Source organism: Squalius cephalus (genome assembly GCF_949319135.1).
Source record: "Squalius cephalus genome assembly, chromosome: 17".
NCBI lineage: Eukaryota > Metazoa > Chordata > Actinopteri > Cypriniformes > Leuciscidae > Squalius > Squalius cephalus.
In genome coordinates, this window is record NC_137138.1 from 17,096,472 (window position 1) to 17,112,616 (window position 16,145).

Genomic DNA, 16,145 nt, shown 5'->3' on the forward strand with positions numbered 1-16,145 from the left:
TTCCCAAGCAAAAGAAGACAGTTTTAAGAATGAAGTGTTTTTATCCATATAATGAAAGTCAGTGGGGTCCAACATTGAATGTACAAGTCTGTCTGCGGAAGGTGGGGGAGTGTTTAATGAAACCGCTTTGAAAAGGTTCATAAACTTCACCTATAATAAAGTGTAATTTTTTTACCCTCTGTCAGACTCAACTTTTTGTATTTATTTTCTTTTAGTCTGTCACTCCCACATTGAATTCATTTTTTAATGGTCAAGTGGAATTTTTTTTTCTTCACAAAAACACAAACAGGACAATAGGTCCCTCTCTCTCTTGCTTTCTCGCTCACCTCTTCTCTTTTCCTTCCTCGCTTTCCACCCACGCCTGTTTCTCTCCACAAGGCCAGAGCAGTAATTGAGTGATGGAGGTCTGTGCGGTGCTGCGAGGCTATTGTCTGGAGCTGCACAATGACTTCGAGTCTTTTGTGTTCTTCATGCCCACTTGATGCATGCTGAAGGAGGGCTACGGGTCAGATGCGTCCACTACAGCCATTATATCTCACTTCATAAAGCACAAACACACTATCACAGCCCACACAGTTGCCAATGAGTGACAGCTGCATAACAAGCCTCGACAGGAAGCGGTTTAGGGCTGTTTTTCGGCCACATGGCCCCTCCCATATGGTCACATTTCAGGTGCTGCTGCAGGGGGCCATTTACTGTACACATGTCATTGATAAGCTGCAGTGAGCCGCCATATGTCACATATGTGCAATACGTTAAGGGATCTGCTTTGTTTTATGGCTCACAGGATGTGTAACATATACTGTGGACTTCAATACACTTAGCCACCCGTGGTTTCTTGATAGAGATGATAATGAAAGCTGTTAATTCTTTGTCTCTCACTGGTTTCTGTTTCTCACAGGCAAGTCTAAAGTGGAGACCACATATGACAGGATGTTCACTGTGACGAGCTGGCTGAGGTTTACGGTCACGAGAGAGGATGATGGGGTTCCTGTGGTTTGCATTGTCGACCATCCAGCGGTCAAGGACTTCCAGGCGCAGAAGTACCTAGAAGTACAATGTGAGTGAGCCCACATTTTAAATGTAATATAATATTACTGTTATTTCATTAAAATTATATTTTGTTAATTCAAAGTGATATCTTTGAATAGATAAAGGTTTTTTTGGCAGTACAAAATGTTCTATAGGACAATGTGATATAGACTTACTATTATTTAATTAAATCTTTAATATTATATTCTTGAATTATATATTATATTATGTGAATATTAAGTATTAGTAATATATATTTAAAAGATCTCTCCGGGTAGATAATGGCGTTATTTCTTTTATTTATTTACTTTTTGAACTACAATGTGAGTGAGCGGAGTTCAGTGACAGCATTTTAAATATAGATATAGATTTAAATATTAATATTATATTATGTGAAAAGAATTTGAAGTGACATCTTTGGATAGATAAGTGTTTTTTTATGTTTTATGTTGTTGTATTATTATTTTTTTAAATGCAATGTGAGTGAGCAGGGGACAGGATTTTAAATATAGATTTACTATTATCTAATAAAAAATGTGAATATTAAATATTAGTAGTAGTGTGTGTATATGTGTATGTATATGTGATATAAGTGATATCTTTAGATATATTGTTTATTTTATTTTATTATGTGAATATCAAATAGTAATTTAAATATATTTAAAGTTATACACTGATGAGCCAAAATATTATGACCAGTCACAGGTAAAGCAAATATCGTTGATCATTTCCTAACAAGGCTACATTTTAAGGTCTGGGTACATTAGATAGTAAGCAAACAATCAGTTCTTATAATCAATGTGTTGGTTGGAGGAGAAATAGGCAGAAATAAAGATCTGAGTGACTTTGACAAGGGCCAAATTTTTATGGCTAGTACATCAGAAACGACAAGGCTTGTGGATTGCTCCAAGTATTTACCAACAGTAATCTGAGGAACAACAAACCACAAAACGGCGACAGAGTGCATGGCACCCAAGACTCATCGATGCACGACGGCAATGAAGGCTTTGCCGGTTAAGTCTGAACCAACTGAAGGTCTACTGTGGCACAAGTCACACAAAACTTTAATTATGGGCAGAGTTTCACAACATAGTGCATTGCACTCTGCTTTAATGGAGGTGCGTAGCCGCAGACCAATCAGAGTGCCTATGCTGACCCGTCCACCATCTAAAGCGCTTACAATCAGGCACGGGGCTGAACTTGACCTTGTTCTAGCAGTGGAAGAAGGTCGCCTGGTCCGATGAGTCCTGTTTTCTTTTACATCACGTGGATGGCCATGTACGTGTGCACCGTTTACCTGGGAAAGTGATGGCACCAGGATGCACTGTAGGAATGTGATGCTCTGGGCAATGTTCTGCTGGGAAACCCTGGGGCCGGCCAGTTATGTTCGACGTATATTTGACATGTGCCTAAATTTCCTAAACACTGTTGTAGGCCGGTGTGGCGAGCAGGACGAGGCCGAGGGCCGTGAGAGGGTGGCACGAGGCCGGTGGCGTGATTACTGAAGAGCGACACCTGCGCGACGCACCGGTCTCGTATCTCTCACGGAGGAGCGGAACCATAAAGGCGACTGTGTGGCCAGGGCTGCTGGCTTATACTTTCATTTTTGTATTGGTTTATTTATTTATTAAAATATTTGAATGTTCGCCGGTTCCCGCCTCCTCCTTCCCATAACATCTGAACTGCGTTACAGCCGGGTACTCCCCTTAATGACAATGGTGTACCCTGGTGGAAGTGGCCTCTTTCAGCAGGATAATGCACCCTGCCAAACTGCACACGTTTTGAGGAACGTGATGAAGAGTTGCTCTGGCCTCCAAATTCCCCAAATATCAATCCAACTGAGCATCTATGGGATGTGCTGGACCAAAAAAGTTCGATCCACGGTGGCTCCAACTCACGACCTACAGGACTTGAAGGATCTGCTGCTAATGTCTTGGTGCTAAATACCACAGGACACCTTCAGGGGTCTTGTAGAGTCCATGTATCTGCGGGTCGGTGCTGTTTTGGCAGCATGTGGATGACCGGCAGCATATTGGGCAGGTGTTCATAATGTTTTGGCTCATTTATGTACAGTATATATTTGAGTAGATAATGGTGTTTGTTTGTTGTTTATTTTATATTTAATTTCATGTTTTTTATGTACAATGTGAGCGAGCAGAAGACAGTGTGACAGCATTTGAAATTTATTGATATAGAATTAGTATTGTTGAATTAGAACTATTGTGGTAACATTATTATTCATTTAAATATGCTTAATGTCATAGTCTTGACTAGGTAAAGGTGTCTCTCTCTCTCTCTCTCTCTCTCTCTCTCTTTCTCTCTCTCTCTTTCTCTCTCTCTTTTGAGTTAGTGTTTTTTTTTTTTCTTTGTCCTTGTGTTAAATCAGTCAGGTCTATCCTTTCCTTTGTGAGAGCAGACATTAGTCCAGCCATGTCACTTGGCCTGTGATGAAAGATTAAGTGTGTTTTTGCGCTTTGGTGATTCAGTCGTGACAGAGATTCTGCCTCTGATTGGATGAGAGCCTTGGGCACTGTCTTCATCCGAAGATACAGATAGGATTTTTTAAGATATTTTGTTTTGGGTCCTCATCAAGCATATTTTTCTTGGTTAGTCTTGCCTGCCACAGGGTTTAGAAGATCACTGGAAAGACTTCTTTACCTGACCTTATTTTGTCAAAGACAACACATCTCCAAAAACTGCATGATATTTGGGCTCTGGCTTTGGGCACTTACAGCAGAAAAATGTAAAACCATTTTGTCTATGCTATTTAACTGGATTTCGTGCTCACAGGCAGCCTTTGTCATGCTCTGGGGAGAGCTGGTGTAAGAGTCATTGTCTGGCTCACTCTTCTTTCAAATTGTTCTGCTGAAACTGGGAAAACAATCAATGTTAAAAATCATTGAGTGAAGGCAGACTTAATGGAGTACATTTTTGCAATAGAAAATAGAAAAACATTGCTGTGGATATTAAATAAGCTAGAAATATTGATAGCTACACAATGCAAACAGTTTGTGCAGTTCAGCAGCTTGAGGGAAATTAAATGCTTCGTGATGGCGGTGGTAAGGAATGACAACAATATCTCGTGTCAATAATTGTGTTATTAGAATTAGAGTGACCTTTTCTGTCCGGCGCTCCAGCTAGTGAGAAACCGGAGGCCGGTGGCGCTGCTTTCCGTGGATTTAATGCTTGCGTGGCCAGGAGAGAGAGAGCTTTGGAAAGGAACTAATGCAGAGGAAGCTTCAAAGCAAGAAACTTTCACTCAGAGCCTTTCATGCGAAGAGTTTGAAGATGACAAGGGGAGAAATGGAAGGAGTCTCCATAGAGCTGAGACAAACAGGTGGATATTCCTCTTACAGAACTTCTGAGTGGGGCGCTCTTTTCTTTCTCTCTCACATCAGAGCAGGCTGTCCATCATGGCACAGAAATGTTAGCTCTGACAGGGTGTAATTTGGAAAGATAGAAGGCCAACAGATCACTTTTTGTTGATAGAAGAGGTCAAACAAGCATCAAGTGGGCAAAGCACTCAACAAATTTAGCGATTGCCAAAAAGCCAGTTGAAACATCAGTCCCGAAATAATGTGATAAATCATGTCAGGACATTGACGCTTTTTTTTTTCTCGTGCACTTTAAAAAATCCAAGAAAGTGTGAAATCTGTGGGTCAAAGTGAAGTCACCGTTCACTCAAAATCCAGTCCATTCAAAGTGCCGTAAGAGCCGGTAAAATTGAAAGAGTGGGATCTGGTGGTTATTGTGGGCAACTTTGACATGGTTTCAGTAAAATAATCTTTTACCCTTTGATTCCACAGGGACACTTAGCATCTCTCTGTGTGGATTTTTTGTAAATTCCTTTGCCCTTATGCATGACCTGCCTCCAACGCAAGGTCTGCTGCTTATCCTGATTTACGCATACTAATGACTCTAGACTATTACAACATTACAAACCCACTGTTTTACATCAGTGCATGTCTACTGTTTAACCCACATTTCTTGCCAAAGTGAGTGCAGTGATGTCATTAAAGTTGCAGGTGGGAGCAGCTCTAATATCTCCCGCACCTCTGTTGAACATACACATAACGCTGTCGCATAAGCATCTGTGGAATGCCACTTCAAGCTCCATTACTGGGAGAATATTAGATTTGAGTTCCTTTGAGAAACTAGAGGGCTGGATGCCGGCCAGCCCTGCAATGGAGCATAGTACTGGAAAGGCATAGCTCAGCCATTACAACCTGTCAGTTTAAGAGGATGAATACCTTCAAGGAAGCAGCAGGAACCTCAGAGCACGAATCTCCTGTGGAGCCCACTTACATAAGTGTGGTGAACTTGGCAAGCACACCACAGCCTTCTGCGAATCTTAGGAACTTTAAAGGGATAGTTCACTCAAAAATAAAAATCTGTCATTTACTCACTCTCATGTCATTCCAAACCTGTAGGACTTTCTTTTATAAATTTTGAACACTGTTTCTTTGTTTGTTTTTGTCTATACAATTGACTGTTGTTTTGGACCCCACTGACTTTCATTGTATGGACAAAAACAGTTTTTTCAAAATATCTTTTTTGTGTGTTCCACAGAAGAAAGTAAGTCATACAAGTTTGACTTTGCAACATGAGATGAATGAGATGAATCATTGACAATAAAACCAAGAACAAGCATTGAGAAAGTAAATGGGGTCAATTTTGATTTCCACTTCAAAATGTTTCTGGTACAGTCACTAATATTTTTCTACCTGATGTTCCTTGGATCCATTATGCCCAATGAAAGGCCAGTAACACTTTCTTGTCTCTTAGTATTCTTTATGCTCTATTTTTGCTATTTTTGTGTCTAATGCGTTATTTTCTTGTTGCACTTAACACTTAGTATAACACAAAGGTTGCCATTTCCTGTTTTTGCCTGTCATGTCCTTATATGTAGAAACACTCTCTGGCAAACAGGAACCTATTTAGTATTTGCCTGATATGTGACACATTCTACAAAAGCAGCAGAGCAACAACCTTGTGTAGTCCATTAAATGCCAGGGGTGCTAAATGTCTCTATGATTTTCTTATATAAGCTGTTTGCCATTAAGTTTCATCATGTCATTAGACCGCCAGACAGAACGAAAAATCTTATTTGATATCAGAAATTGGCATACAGGTGTAATACCGTTATGCAAGGTGCTTACACAAATGTGGAGCGAATGACCGGCCCGCATGTTTGTGTATGTCAGATAGGGGTTGAACAACTTAAGAAGTCGACATTTATGTGATTAAAGTCTAGTTGACGTTGACTAGTCGCTGATGACGTCATTAATGAACAAATAAGCCTTAACCTCGGGCTGAGACCCCTTGTGCACAGCTATGGCGTATGACATTAGGGGTTGCTACTGCCCACAAGGCTATTGCTCCTACATACTGTACATAACTGCTTATTTTTGTTCTTTTGTCTTTAGGTTGTTATGTTTCTAACAGATTTTTGCTCGTTCTAAATCAAATACAGATGAAGTAGCACAGTAAAGATTACATAAATTTGAATGCATTATAGAGAGCGTTTGCGTGTGAATTAATTCTACCTGGCAGCATCTCTCTACTAATAGTGAAGCTGTGGGATTTTTTACTAAGAAATATACTGTATGCTAGAACTTTTCAGTTTCTAAGCTATTTTGTTGAGAAATCACAGAACAGTGATGACAATACATTTCTGTGCTACTGAATGTTTCAGTGTGCGCGCGATCTGCACGTGATGTGCGAGCTACTGTCTGCATGTTTGTGCGTTACAATGTAGCAGCACATTTAGCAAACAAACATACAAGCATATCTTGTGAATCGCTCTCAGAGTATGCATTTATTTGTCATTTTAACTGTTGGAAACGGAGTGAAAAAGTGAGCTGCAAAGATTTCAAGCTTAAAGTGTCATGGCAGAGCATTAAAGTCGACTAGTTTGTGCAACCCCTAATGTCAGATCCCCTCCGATGTTATTTGAGACACGCAGCGCTGGGTATTTCTACGTGAGAGAGCGTTAGTTATGTGTCCGACGTCAGTTTGAATGTCACCCCTCCTGCTGCACTGTACAAACACAGCAGGAAGTCTAATCCCAGCTGAATTGGAAAAGAACTGAGATTTGCCAAGCAGAAGTGCACATTTCATGCTAAATGTAGCAGCTACGGCTGAGAGGCAAGGCTGACGCAAGGTGCAAAAAGCCAGCAGTATACCGGCTGCCAGTCACTGGAGAATAGGACCATTGAGCGGCCAGTTGTTTTAATAGAAATGAGAAAGGGCAGTACTTACAGAGCAGAAAGGTCAATTCTGAGAGCGCAAGAGGAATGAGTTTGAATATGGACATTCGTGATGTCATGACTTCTGACTGTATACATGGCAAACATCAGGGTGTATTGATTATGTTTAAATGACTCTAAAGGTTAATAGAAAAAAAAGCATGCACACATTTTGCATCAAACAATGGTAATGCTGAAGAATCGACTCAAATGGCTGAGAACAATCCAATAAGCGTTGAACAAAGCCAAGGCTGTTTAAAGTTTCATGCAGCTCGGGGGCACGAGACGCTGATGTGCTTTACTTTTCTCCCCCACAGATAAACCTGAGGTAAAGATCGTGGTGGAGTTTCCTTCGGGCCCGATTAGAGAGGGTGAGAATCTGGAACTGACGTGCCAGGCTAAAGGCAAACCAGAGTAAGATGCATCTCTCTGCTATATGTTCTATCACTGACTATGTTGGCAACATTTCAATGGTTTGTTCTGATCTGGATCAGTTTGTGTCATGGGCTCTCATCCCTGAGGAGAATAGTCCTCTAGACTTAATTATACAACAATTCTGGTCCTGATCTGATTAAACAAGCTGCATTCCAAGATATTTTGTGATATTTTGTACTTTCATTTGAGCCATTTAATAAAAATAAAAAAATAGCCTTGTTGTAGGAACTTTAATTTAGTTTTTCTACACAATGAAAATTTTAACATTTTGGGGATTTTTACCAAATATTCACTATTAATTACTTTATCTGCCATGTAAAATGAAATTAATAATGATATTTTAATTTAGTTGAGTACTTGGTAATCTACAGGGTTGGCAATATTAGATAAAAAAATAAGTTTCCAATGTATTTTTTTTTTTTTTTTTTTTTTTGGGAATTTCTCTATAACTGATTAAGACCAAAATAAATAAGTCATGTAGTCTCAACACAACAAATAATAAAAGTGATGAAATTTGAAAAATGATGGAATTTGAAAGTTTGCAAGAATTGTTGCAATTATTCATTTTAATTATTTAAATTGAACAAGCAGCAAATGCTTTGAGTGTAAAAAGACTGAAATTAATTAGATTGAGTTAGATTGCCATATTTTTACTATTAATCATTTATTTGGGCCATGATAATAATTTTGCATATGCCCTTACTGCAAACAAAAATATATACAGTGGCCAAAAAATGTGGGCACTCAAGACAAATTAAAACTCTATGAATGTCATTACATATATCAGAATATCAAACCAAGTGGCATTTGTTGTACGTAAATGTAAAAGACACTTTCCAGGGAAAATATTTCACACAAAAAACTTTTTTGTAAAACAATAGATATTTGGTTGAAAATTAAGAAAGTTCTTAGAAAAGCTTAGAGCTAATCACACATTTTATTTGTACAAAAGTATCCAAATTCTGGGGACCACTGCACATGAGCCTAAAGTAAGTTATCAATGTTAGTTCAATGAGAGCACATGTAATGAAAGCCATTCAGGTGTTTTTACATTCAACAAGCCCCATAACATACCCAAACTGAAATGCTGCGGGCAGACAAGGCACCACCCGAATTCATTTAATAAAGATGAAAATACAATCAATACAGTGAGCAGAAAATTGGAAGTCATTTTCATTAAAGCTTGGAGAGGGGCTGCAGTCATTACTGTCAGACAGTGCAGGGCTTGGCTTGCCATCCCATTTGTATTCTCCGCCTCACGCCAGGTTCTCTGCAGCCCCTCCACTGTGTGTTTTTCCCCATGCCTTCCTCCCAATAAGGCACTTTTTCTAGGTCATTTCTCCCTTTCCATATCAGGAACGTCTGCATCTTTATGCTACGCATGTATATTTAACCTCAGATTGAGACTTTGAGATTCCCCACTCGCTGCTCACCATCAAATGTTGTTTTGCCATCCTCAGTGGCTGAGGATCAACTGCTATTGAACGCGAACCAATCCTTTGTTTCGAAGCTGTGAAGGTTTTGTTTAGTTTTTTTTTTTTTTTTTCTCTCTTCTCTTTTAAGCAGAGGATGGTACGTTTAAACACAGACACAAAAACCAGAACAATAAGGGAAAGCCTCCTCAGATGCTCTTGGGAAATAACTACACTGCAGCAGTGCCATTGAAACTTGTGAGAGCCGAGCAGAGTTTAGAGCCTCTTTTATTTCTCCACAGTAGGTTTAGTTCATTCTGCTCATCACTGTGAAAGTAGAATAGGCTGTTGTGTGCTCGGCTCAGGTGTTTAGAGAACAAAAGGAGATAGCTCGCAGTGGCAGTTAATTGAGGCAGACAAGAGAAAATCACAGCCTTTCGCTTTTTGTTACTTTGCCAAAATGTTGTTCATTTGCCAATGCCGTAGGCTGCGACATTGGTCGAATCCCACAATCTGTGTTACTGACCACAACTGATAATTTTTTCTGAGGGTTGGGCCTCATAGCTGTTTCAGCCTCAAACAACACACATTTAATATATTAACATAACAAACTGCACAAAAAAACAAAAGTCGGATTTGCTGGATTCAGTCACAATGCACAGATAGTTAGTCTGCTGGAAAATAAAATAATCTATACAAGTTCCCAGACTGCTACAATTGTTGTTTCCAAGGAATTACTAGCAGGGTTCCCCACATCTTCTGTACAATACATTTCCATGCTATTTAAAAAAAAAAAAAAAAAAAAAAAACGAATTTTCTGGAAATTACACATTTAAAATTCCCTCATATTTCCAGATATCCCATGGCCATTGCAATCCTGACTAGACTGGTTCATGGCATTGAATATTTGAAATAGGCTCAACTTCTGTATTGTTACCTGCCGTAAAATGTCCCATAAAACATTACTTGTTGGTCAGACAACCTCTTTGCCTAAGTGTCAGGTCCCTTGACCAGAAAACGCTGTGATTTGAACCAGGCTTGATGGTCTGGCTACACAACACTAGGCCAAAGTCATTTCTGCTCGGTCTCTCCATCCAGGCCTCAACAGGTGAATTGGGTGAGGGTGGAGGATGACGTGCCATCTCACGCAGTTATCACCGGCTCAGATCTCTTCATCGAGAACCTGAACAAGTCCTACAACGGCACTTACCGATGTGTGGCGTCTAACTCTGTGGGTGAAGCCTATGATGACTACATCCTTTTTGTGCGCGGTAAGTGCAAAGTGACCGACTAGTTTTGTCTCTTCGACCTCTTGCTCTTTCACTCACTTCACCGCTCCATCTGAGTCATGGGTCAATAACATTGATCTCAATGACATTTCCTTTCCTCTAGGACACGTTCTAATCTGACCATTTTCCTCTTGGAATTTACTTCTGATATCTTTTGCTGCACTAAGCCTGTGGTGAAATTGCTGTCGTCCATTTTCAGAGTGCAACAATGGACTCAGAGCTATTTTAAAAAGGATTTGTGCTGCAGTGAGGATCTTTAAGTGAACAGATATACAGTTTATGTCAGTAGCGAGGGAGGCAAAGCCCAACTAATTCAGTTTCATTTCAAGTCATTTTATCAAATGAAACTGTGAATAAGCTTTAAAGAAGCCAAACTTTTTGTTTCTGTGTGTCTGTGTGTGTGGGAACATTGCACGTTGTCGGTGGGTCGCCACAGAAACTTGGCTTTGCCCGGGTTGTGCGTGTTCCAAAAACTTGCCCCAGCACGAAGTGCAAATGCGCCAGTAATTGCGACAGGCTTTTCACACGTTTCTCCCATGAGCAACTTGGCAGTCATTCCACGAGAAATTCATGACAGTTGAACCAACAGAATAGAAGAGAGAGTGACATAGCCACGTATGTTGCTGCAAGAGCTCAAATCCCTCCCCTATTAAAAACAGCATTGAAAATAACACTCTATCAGAATGTTTTATGACTTGATGCTGCTTTTAATATCTACACAATTCAACCACATATTTGACATTAGAATTGCTAATGCAGAAACAGGACTGCGCGACAGGGCTGTCACCATTTAATCTAGCATCATGCGTCTCCATTGTGTTAACAGAGTGACACTATAATATATTCAACACACACATACATGTGCATTCATAAAGACAGGCGCTGGTGACATCTGGGTACTCTATATTCTTATAATTATTCTCCCACAAATTAATAGGATGACATCTGCGTATTACAAACACAGTGGCCCTGACACATTCAGCAAGACCCACAGCGCTTCTCGCATACTTGGCATATTACGCCGTTCTGTCGAGGCACTGTTCAATTAAACGCTCTACTTTACAGAGAAGGGAAGGCAAAATGAGCATTTAGCAAGCTGTCTCAGTAAGGATACTTTTTCATACAGTCGGCATATGTAATGCATGGCATATTGGAAGGGTATTTGTGAAGATATTCATGCATGGCCTTATGTAACCACTATAAGAGTTGTTAACACTTTCAGCACTCCTACATAATAATAAATCTGCAGATCTAGATGTAATTCAAGAGTCTAGTGGCACCATTCAATCATACACATCAACATAGTCCCAGCAATTCTCCTGCATGACTAGTTCCAGGAGGTCACATGTGCACATGCGCATGCATATGTATTTTTATTTATTCATTTATTTATTTTTTACAACCAATGATCATGCACATATTTGTTTTTAGTTGTTTCAAGAGCAGCTTCCAAGAGAAAAGATTCAGTTGGACTGACCCAATTTTGGCATGTGTATGCATGATTTATGCTTCAAAGGGGCAGATTTACTAACAGCTTGCTCCAGCACAAACCCTCTTTTGGTGTTAAACTAGAGTCAGGATTTTTTGCATATGCTCTTTCAGATGCAAAATGTATGGGAGAAGAGTATTTAAATGAATCATGCAAGGTAATTTACTAAGGTTTACGCTAGTCAATTTACTGGTATTTGTGCCATTATTTAACATTAATCTTAAACCAGATGATAATTTGCACTGCTCTTGGTAGATTGCGTTGTTCATTATGGAAATGATCTGACTGCGTCTGTGTTCTTTAATTTGCATGTCTTCAGTAGATCAAGCGGAGAACTTTCCACACCCATTGGCGCTTTTTTGGAAGTGCATTCTCACGCTAATTTGCCGTTTATTAAATCTGGCCCAAAGTTTTAGATAAGCAATTTTATTATCTACAAAAGTTTGTTTATTCATTTATTTATCAAAATCAACTTAAATATGTTTTCAACATTTTCAACTTTAATCAGTTTTTCAAAGACTTGAAAATTACACCTTATTTGTTTAATTGTCGAACATTTTATTTGTTTATTCATTCAAGTTTTCGTAATCATGCAGCTTTAATTTAACATTTTGAAATAAAATGTGCTTTTTATTTTTTATCTTTATTTATTTAATTGGGTGTTTATAATCTGTGCCACCTCAGTTCAAAAGGGCATGACTCTTCTGTTCCACAGTGTCCGCTTGTGAATGAGCTAGAAAGCATTCAGCACATTAGAGCTGATATCAGATTCTTGATTTCTGGTAGCAGAGCTTCCTGGGCCCTCGATAGACAGCCAGAACAGATGTACTGCAGAGGCAATTTTTCTCTAATGCGTTTGTTCCCCAACTGTTGTGAAGCTAAGTGATGGAGAACACTTGGAGGGTGGCTGGCACTAAACTGGTTATGGGGAAAAAATACATTCCCTGAGACACTTTTCCAAGGCCCCCATCCCAGCATGCCCCTGCGGGGGGAATGAGATCTAACACACCGGCCTGTAACAAGTTTACAGAGCGCCTCTAACCTAATAAAGACTACCTTTGCCTTCACAGCCCTGGCCTTTAATATTGCGCACTCCTCCTCTGCCTGTCACCCTCGCTCACGTTTCCTCTTCGTAACAATTCCTCCATGCTTAGAGGGCTTTCCTTTGGTATCTCACAGCCGCCCAGTAAAAATCGATCACGGCAATGCACTTCCTTAACTGTGCTTAGAGTGCCATACTGAACCCAAACACAAACATGATTTTGTACTCTTGGTGGGTCAAGAATTAGGGTTCTCACAATAAAGTGTTTTCCAGGCCTGGAAAAGTGATTTTTTTTTTTTTTTTTTTTTGTCTAATTATGTTCTGACCTAAAACATTTATTTGGCTAAATATTGTTCTTGGATCGAGTAAAACTTTTTAGCGAGTCAGTCTGATTTGCAGCGTTCTTTTTTTCGATGAATCTGTCAAATTGACTCACAGATCAGTCTGATTTTTAATGATTTTTATTTTTAATTGTATCCAATATTCTCAAATGACCTAAAAAGGTCTTGAAAAAGAGGTCAGAAAGTGTGGGACCCCTGAAGAATGTGTTGTGGCCACAGAGTGCTTGTGGTTATGGAAATGTACATCTGATCACAGGCCAAAGTAAAGCATTGGGCTTTGCTTCCTCTGAGGGAATCCCCTGTGTGGTTGTGCAAATGGCAAGCATAAACAGATATTTGTTTTTGTGTAAACCTAAATCCTCAACCCTCACACAATGTAGATTCAACACAGCTTGCTGAAAAAACACATTGCATGGAGATTGATAAACAGCCTGATTTTGTGACAATCCTCAGACTTGTTTGAGGCACCTAATTGTCCCTTATATCCAACAACATGTGTAGCAGAAGACGAGTACTGAGAAAGAACAGCTGGAGGAACAGCAGTCTTTCTAGCAGTGCATGTAACTCGAGAAGATCCTGCCTCGGTCCAGCGAGCTCAACACATGTAGGGAAAGAAAAAAAATACAATGCATTTCTGTCACTGTGGGTCTAATCCCATCCCTGCGCTGTAATAATGGAGCCGTAAATCACTTATTTCATACTTTTCGTCAATTCTTAAAGCTTGCTAACTTTTATTCAATTTGTCACTTCAGTGTTTCCCTCACAATTCATCGTAATGGTGACGTGCACATTTAAAAGTCAGATTGCCCTGATAAATTTCGCTGCTGTCAAACACGGCCTCGGCAGCCGGCCGTTCAAAAATCTAGTCATCTGTGAATTCAGACATGCAAATATGCCGTATTATAGTTGGCAATGTAAAACTGTCCTACTGGATGTGTGAAGATGAAAGTATGCATTGCAAATGATGTGCATGCTTTCGTATCTAAGCTCAAACTAGAACTTCTGAACTGTCATGCACATTGATGTAAAAGTACGAAGTTTCATAAGCATGGATAATTTGTCTGAACTTTGTGAAAGAAATAACTATGCAACAGTTAACAAGCAGCATGAACTGTGTGTACCATTATTGTGTGTGTTTGTGTTTGTATTATAATTATATTAAATTAATTAAATTATTATATTTTATAATATAGTATTATAATTTATCCTAATCATGTAACTTTAATTTCAATACAAAATTATATTTTCCCCCTTATTATTAATGAATTTATTATTATTATTAATATTATTCAAGTTGCATTCATAGAATTGACTTCATAGTCTTGTTTTTTAGTTAAAAAGTTGTTTTGGTTTTGGTTAACTTTTGAAAATTAAATTGGATTTTTTTCAAATTGTTTTAATATACTGTATAATAATAATAATTATTATTATTGTCATTTAGCTGATTCCAATTTATGTCTGCTCCACATTAAAAGAATAAAAAAATTAATATACTATAGTATATTTACTACATCATAATACATTATTCACAGTAGGACACAGTCAACATTAAATGTAATGAATTGACTTCATAAACTCGGATGCACAACTCTTTGTCTTTTATGGAATAGATGCTTGTTGCATGTTTTGTAGGAGTTTTCATACTGTTGGGTTGCTTTGTAATTATTGAGAAGCATAAATCTCTCATAACATGGTTCAGCTGGCAGATTGGATGTGTGCTGTTTTTAAGTGCTTTCATGTCTCATGGCTCAAAGGCAGAGGAGCCTCTCCCATCCACACCCATTTCATCCTGTCTGCCAGAGTCATTAAAGGGTTAGTTCACCCAAAAATGAAAATTCTGTCAGTAATTACTCCCCCTCATGTTGTTCCAACGCCGTAAGACTTTCGTTCATCTTCGGAACACAAATTAAGATATTTTTGATGAAATCTGATCGAAACTTGCCGGCCCAGAAAAGTTAGTAAAGACATCGTTAAAATAGTCCAAATGACTTCAGTGGCTCAACCATAAGTTTATCAAGCGATGAGAATACTTTTTGTGTGCAAAAAACAACAAAAATAATGACTTTATTCAACTATTCATTTTCGTCTGTGTGGGCCTGAATGAATTCACGCAGTGTAACAGCGCAGCGCTTCTGGGTTGTACCTCACCACGTAGGCTCACTATTGGCCGACGCTGGTCATGTGTGTGATGCGTGTGACTTTGTCTTTACTAACTTTTCTGGGCTGGCAAGTTTTGATCCCATAGAAGCATATGGAGGAGTGAGCCAGCTCTCAAATTTCATCAAAAATATCTTCATTTGTGTTCCGAAGATAAACGAAAGCCTTACGGGTTGGAACAACATGAGGGTGAGTAATTACTGACAGAATTTTCATTTTTGGGTGAACTATCCCTTTAACAAGGGCCATCTCCTAGGCCCTCCCTTTATTAGCCTTTCATTGGAGTCGATCGTGTCAGTGCTGCTGCCAGTGTCATATTTGCAGGTACAGTACTTGTTGTTTTACGCTGTTCACTCACCTCTCGTCCATTGATTCTACAGAGAGGAGGAATGTGTAGTTTATGGAGGAGGAATACACTCTGATTGAATTTATGCTATAGCAAGGAAATGGCACTTTTGCCATTTATTGATGTAATTAAACAGTAATATTAAACAGTTGGAAGGAATTCCATGCATACTGTATGCTTTTTTTTCTTTTTTCTTTTTTTTGATCATAGATACAATTATGATCGCTCTAATCAGTTCAGCCAGTGCAATTTTAGGATGTAAAAAGTTTTTATTTATTTTGAAATAATTCTCCTTTTTTTTTTCCAGTCATTTTTGTTTCAAGAACCATCTAGAGGAAATACAGTGTACAGTTC

The 16,145-nt window shown here is 39.0% G+C and overlaps 1 protein-coding gene across 6 annotated transcripts in view; it reads left to right on the forward strand.

Moving 5' to 3' along the window:
* cadm1a (cell adhesion molecule 1a) overlaps positions 1 to 16,145 on the forward strand; it is a 279,212-nt gene that overhangs the window by 222,320 nt on the left and 40,747 nt on the right. For all 6 annotated transcript variants that reach the window (XM_079898242.1, XM_079898244.1, XM_079898246.1 and 3 more), the window contains 3 exons: positions 902 to 1,060; positions 7,598 to 7,694; positions 10,226 to 10,398. In XM_079898242.1, the coding sequence (XP_079754368.1) occupies positions 902 to 1,060; positions 7,598 to 7,694; positions 10,226 to 10,398 (429 nt within the window). The remainder of the gene's footprint in view (positions 1 to 901; positions 1,061 to 7,597; positions 7,695 to 10,225; positions 10,399 to 16,145) is intronic.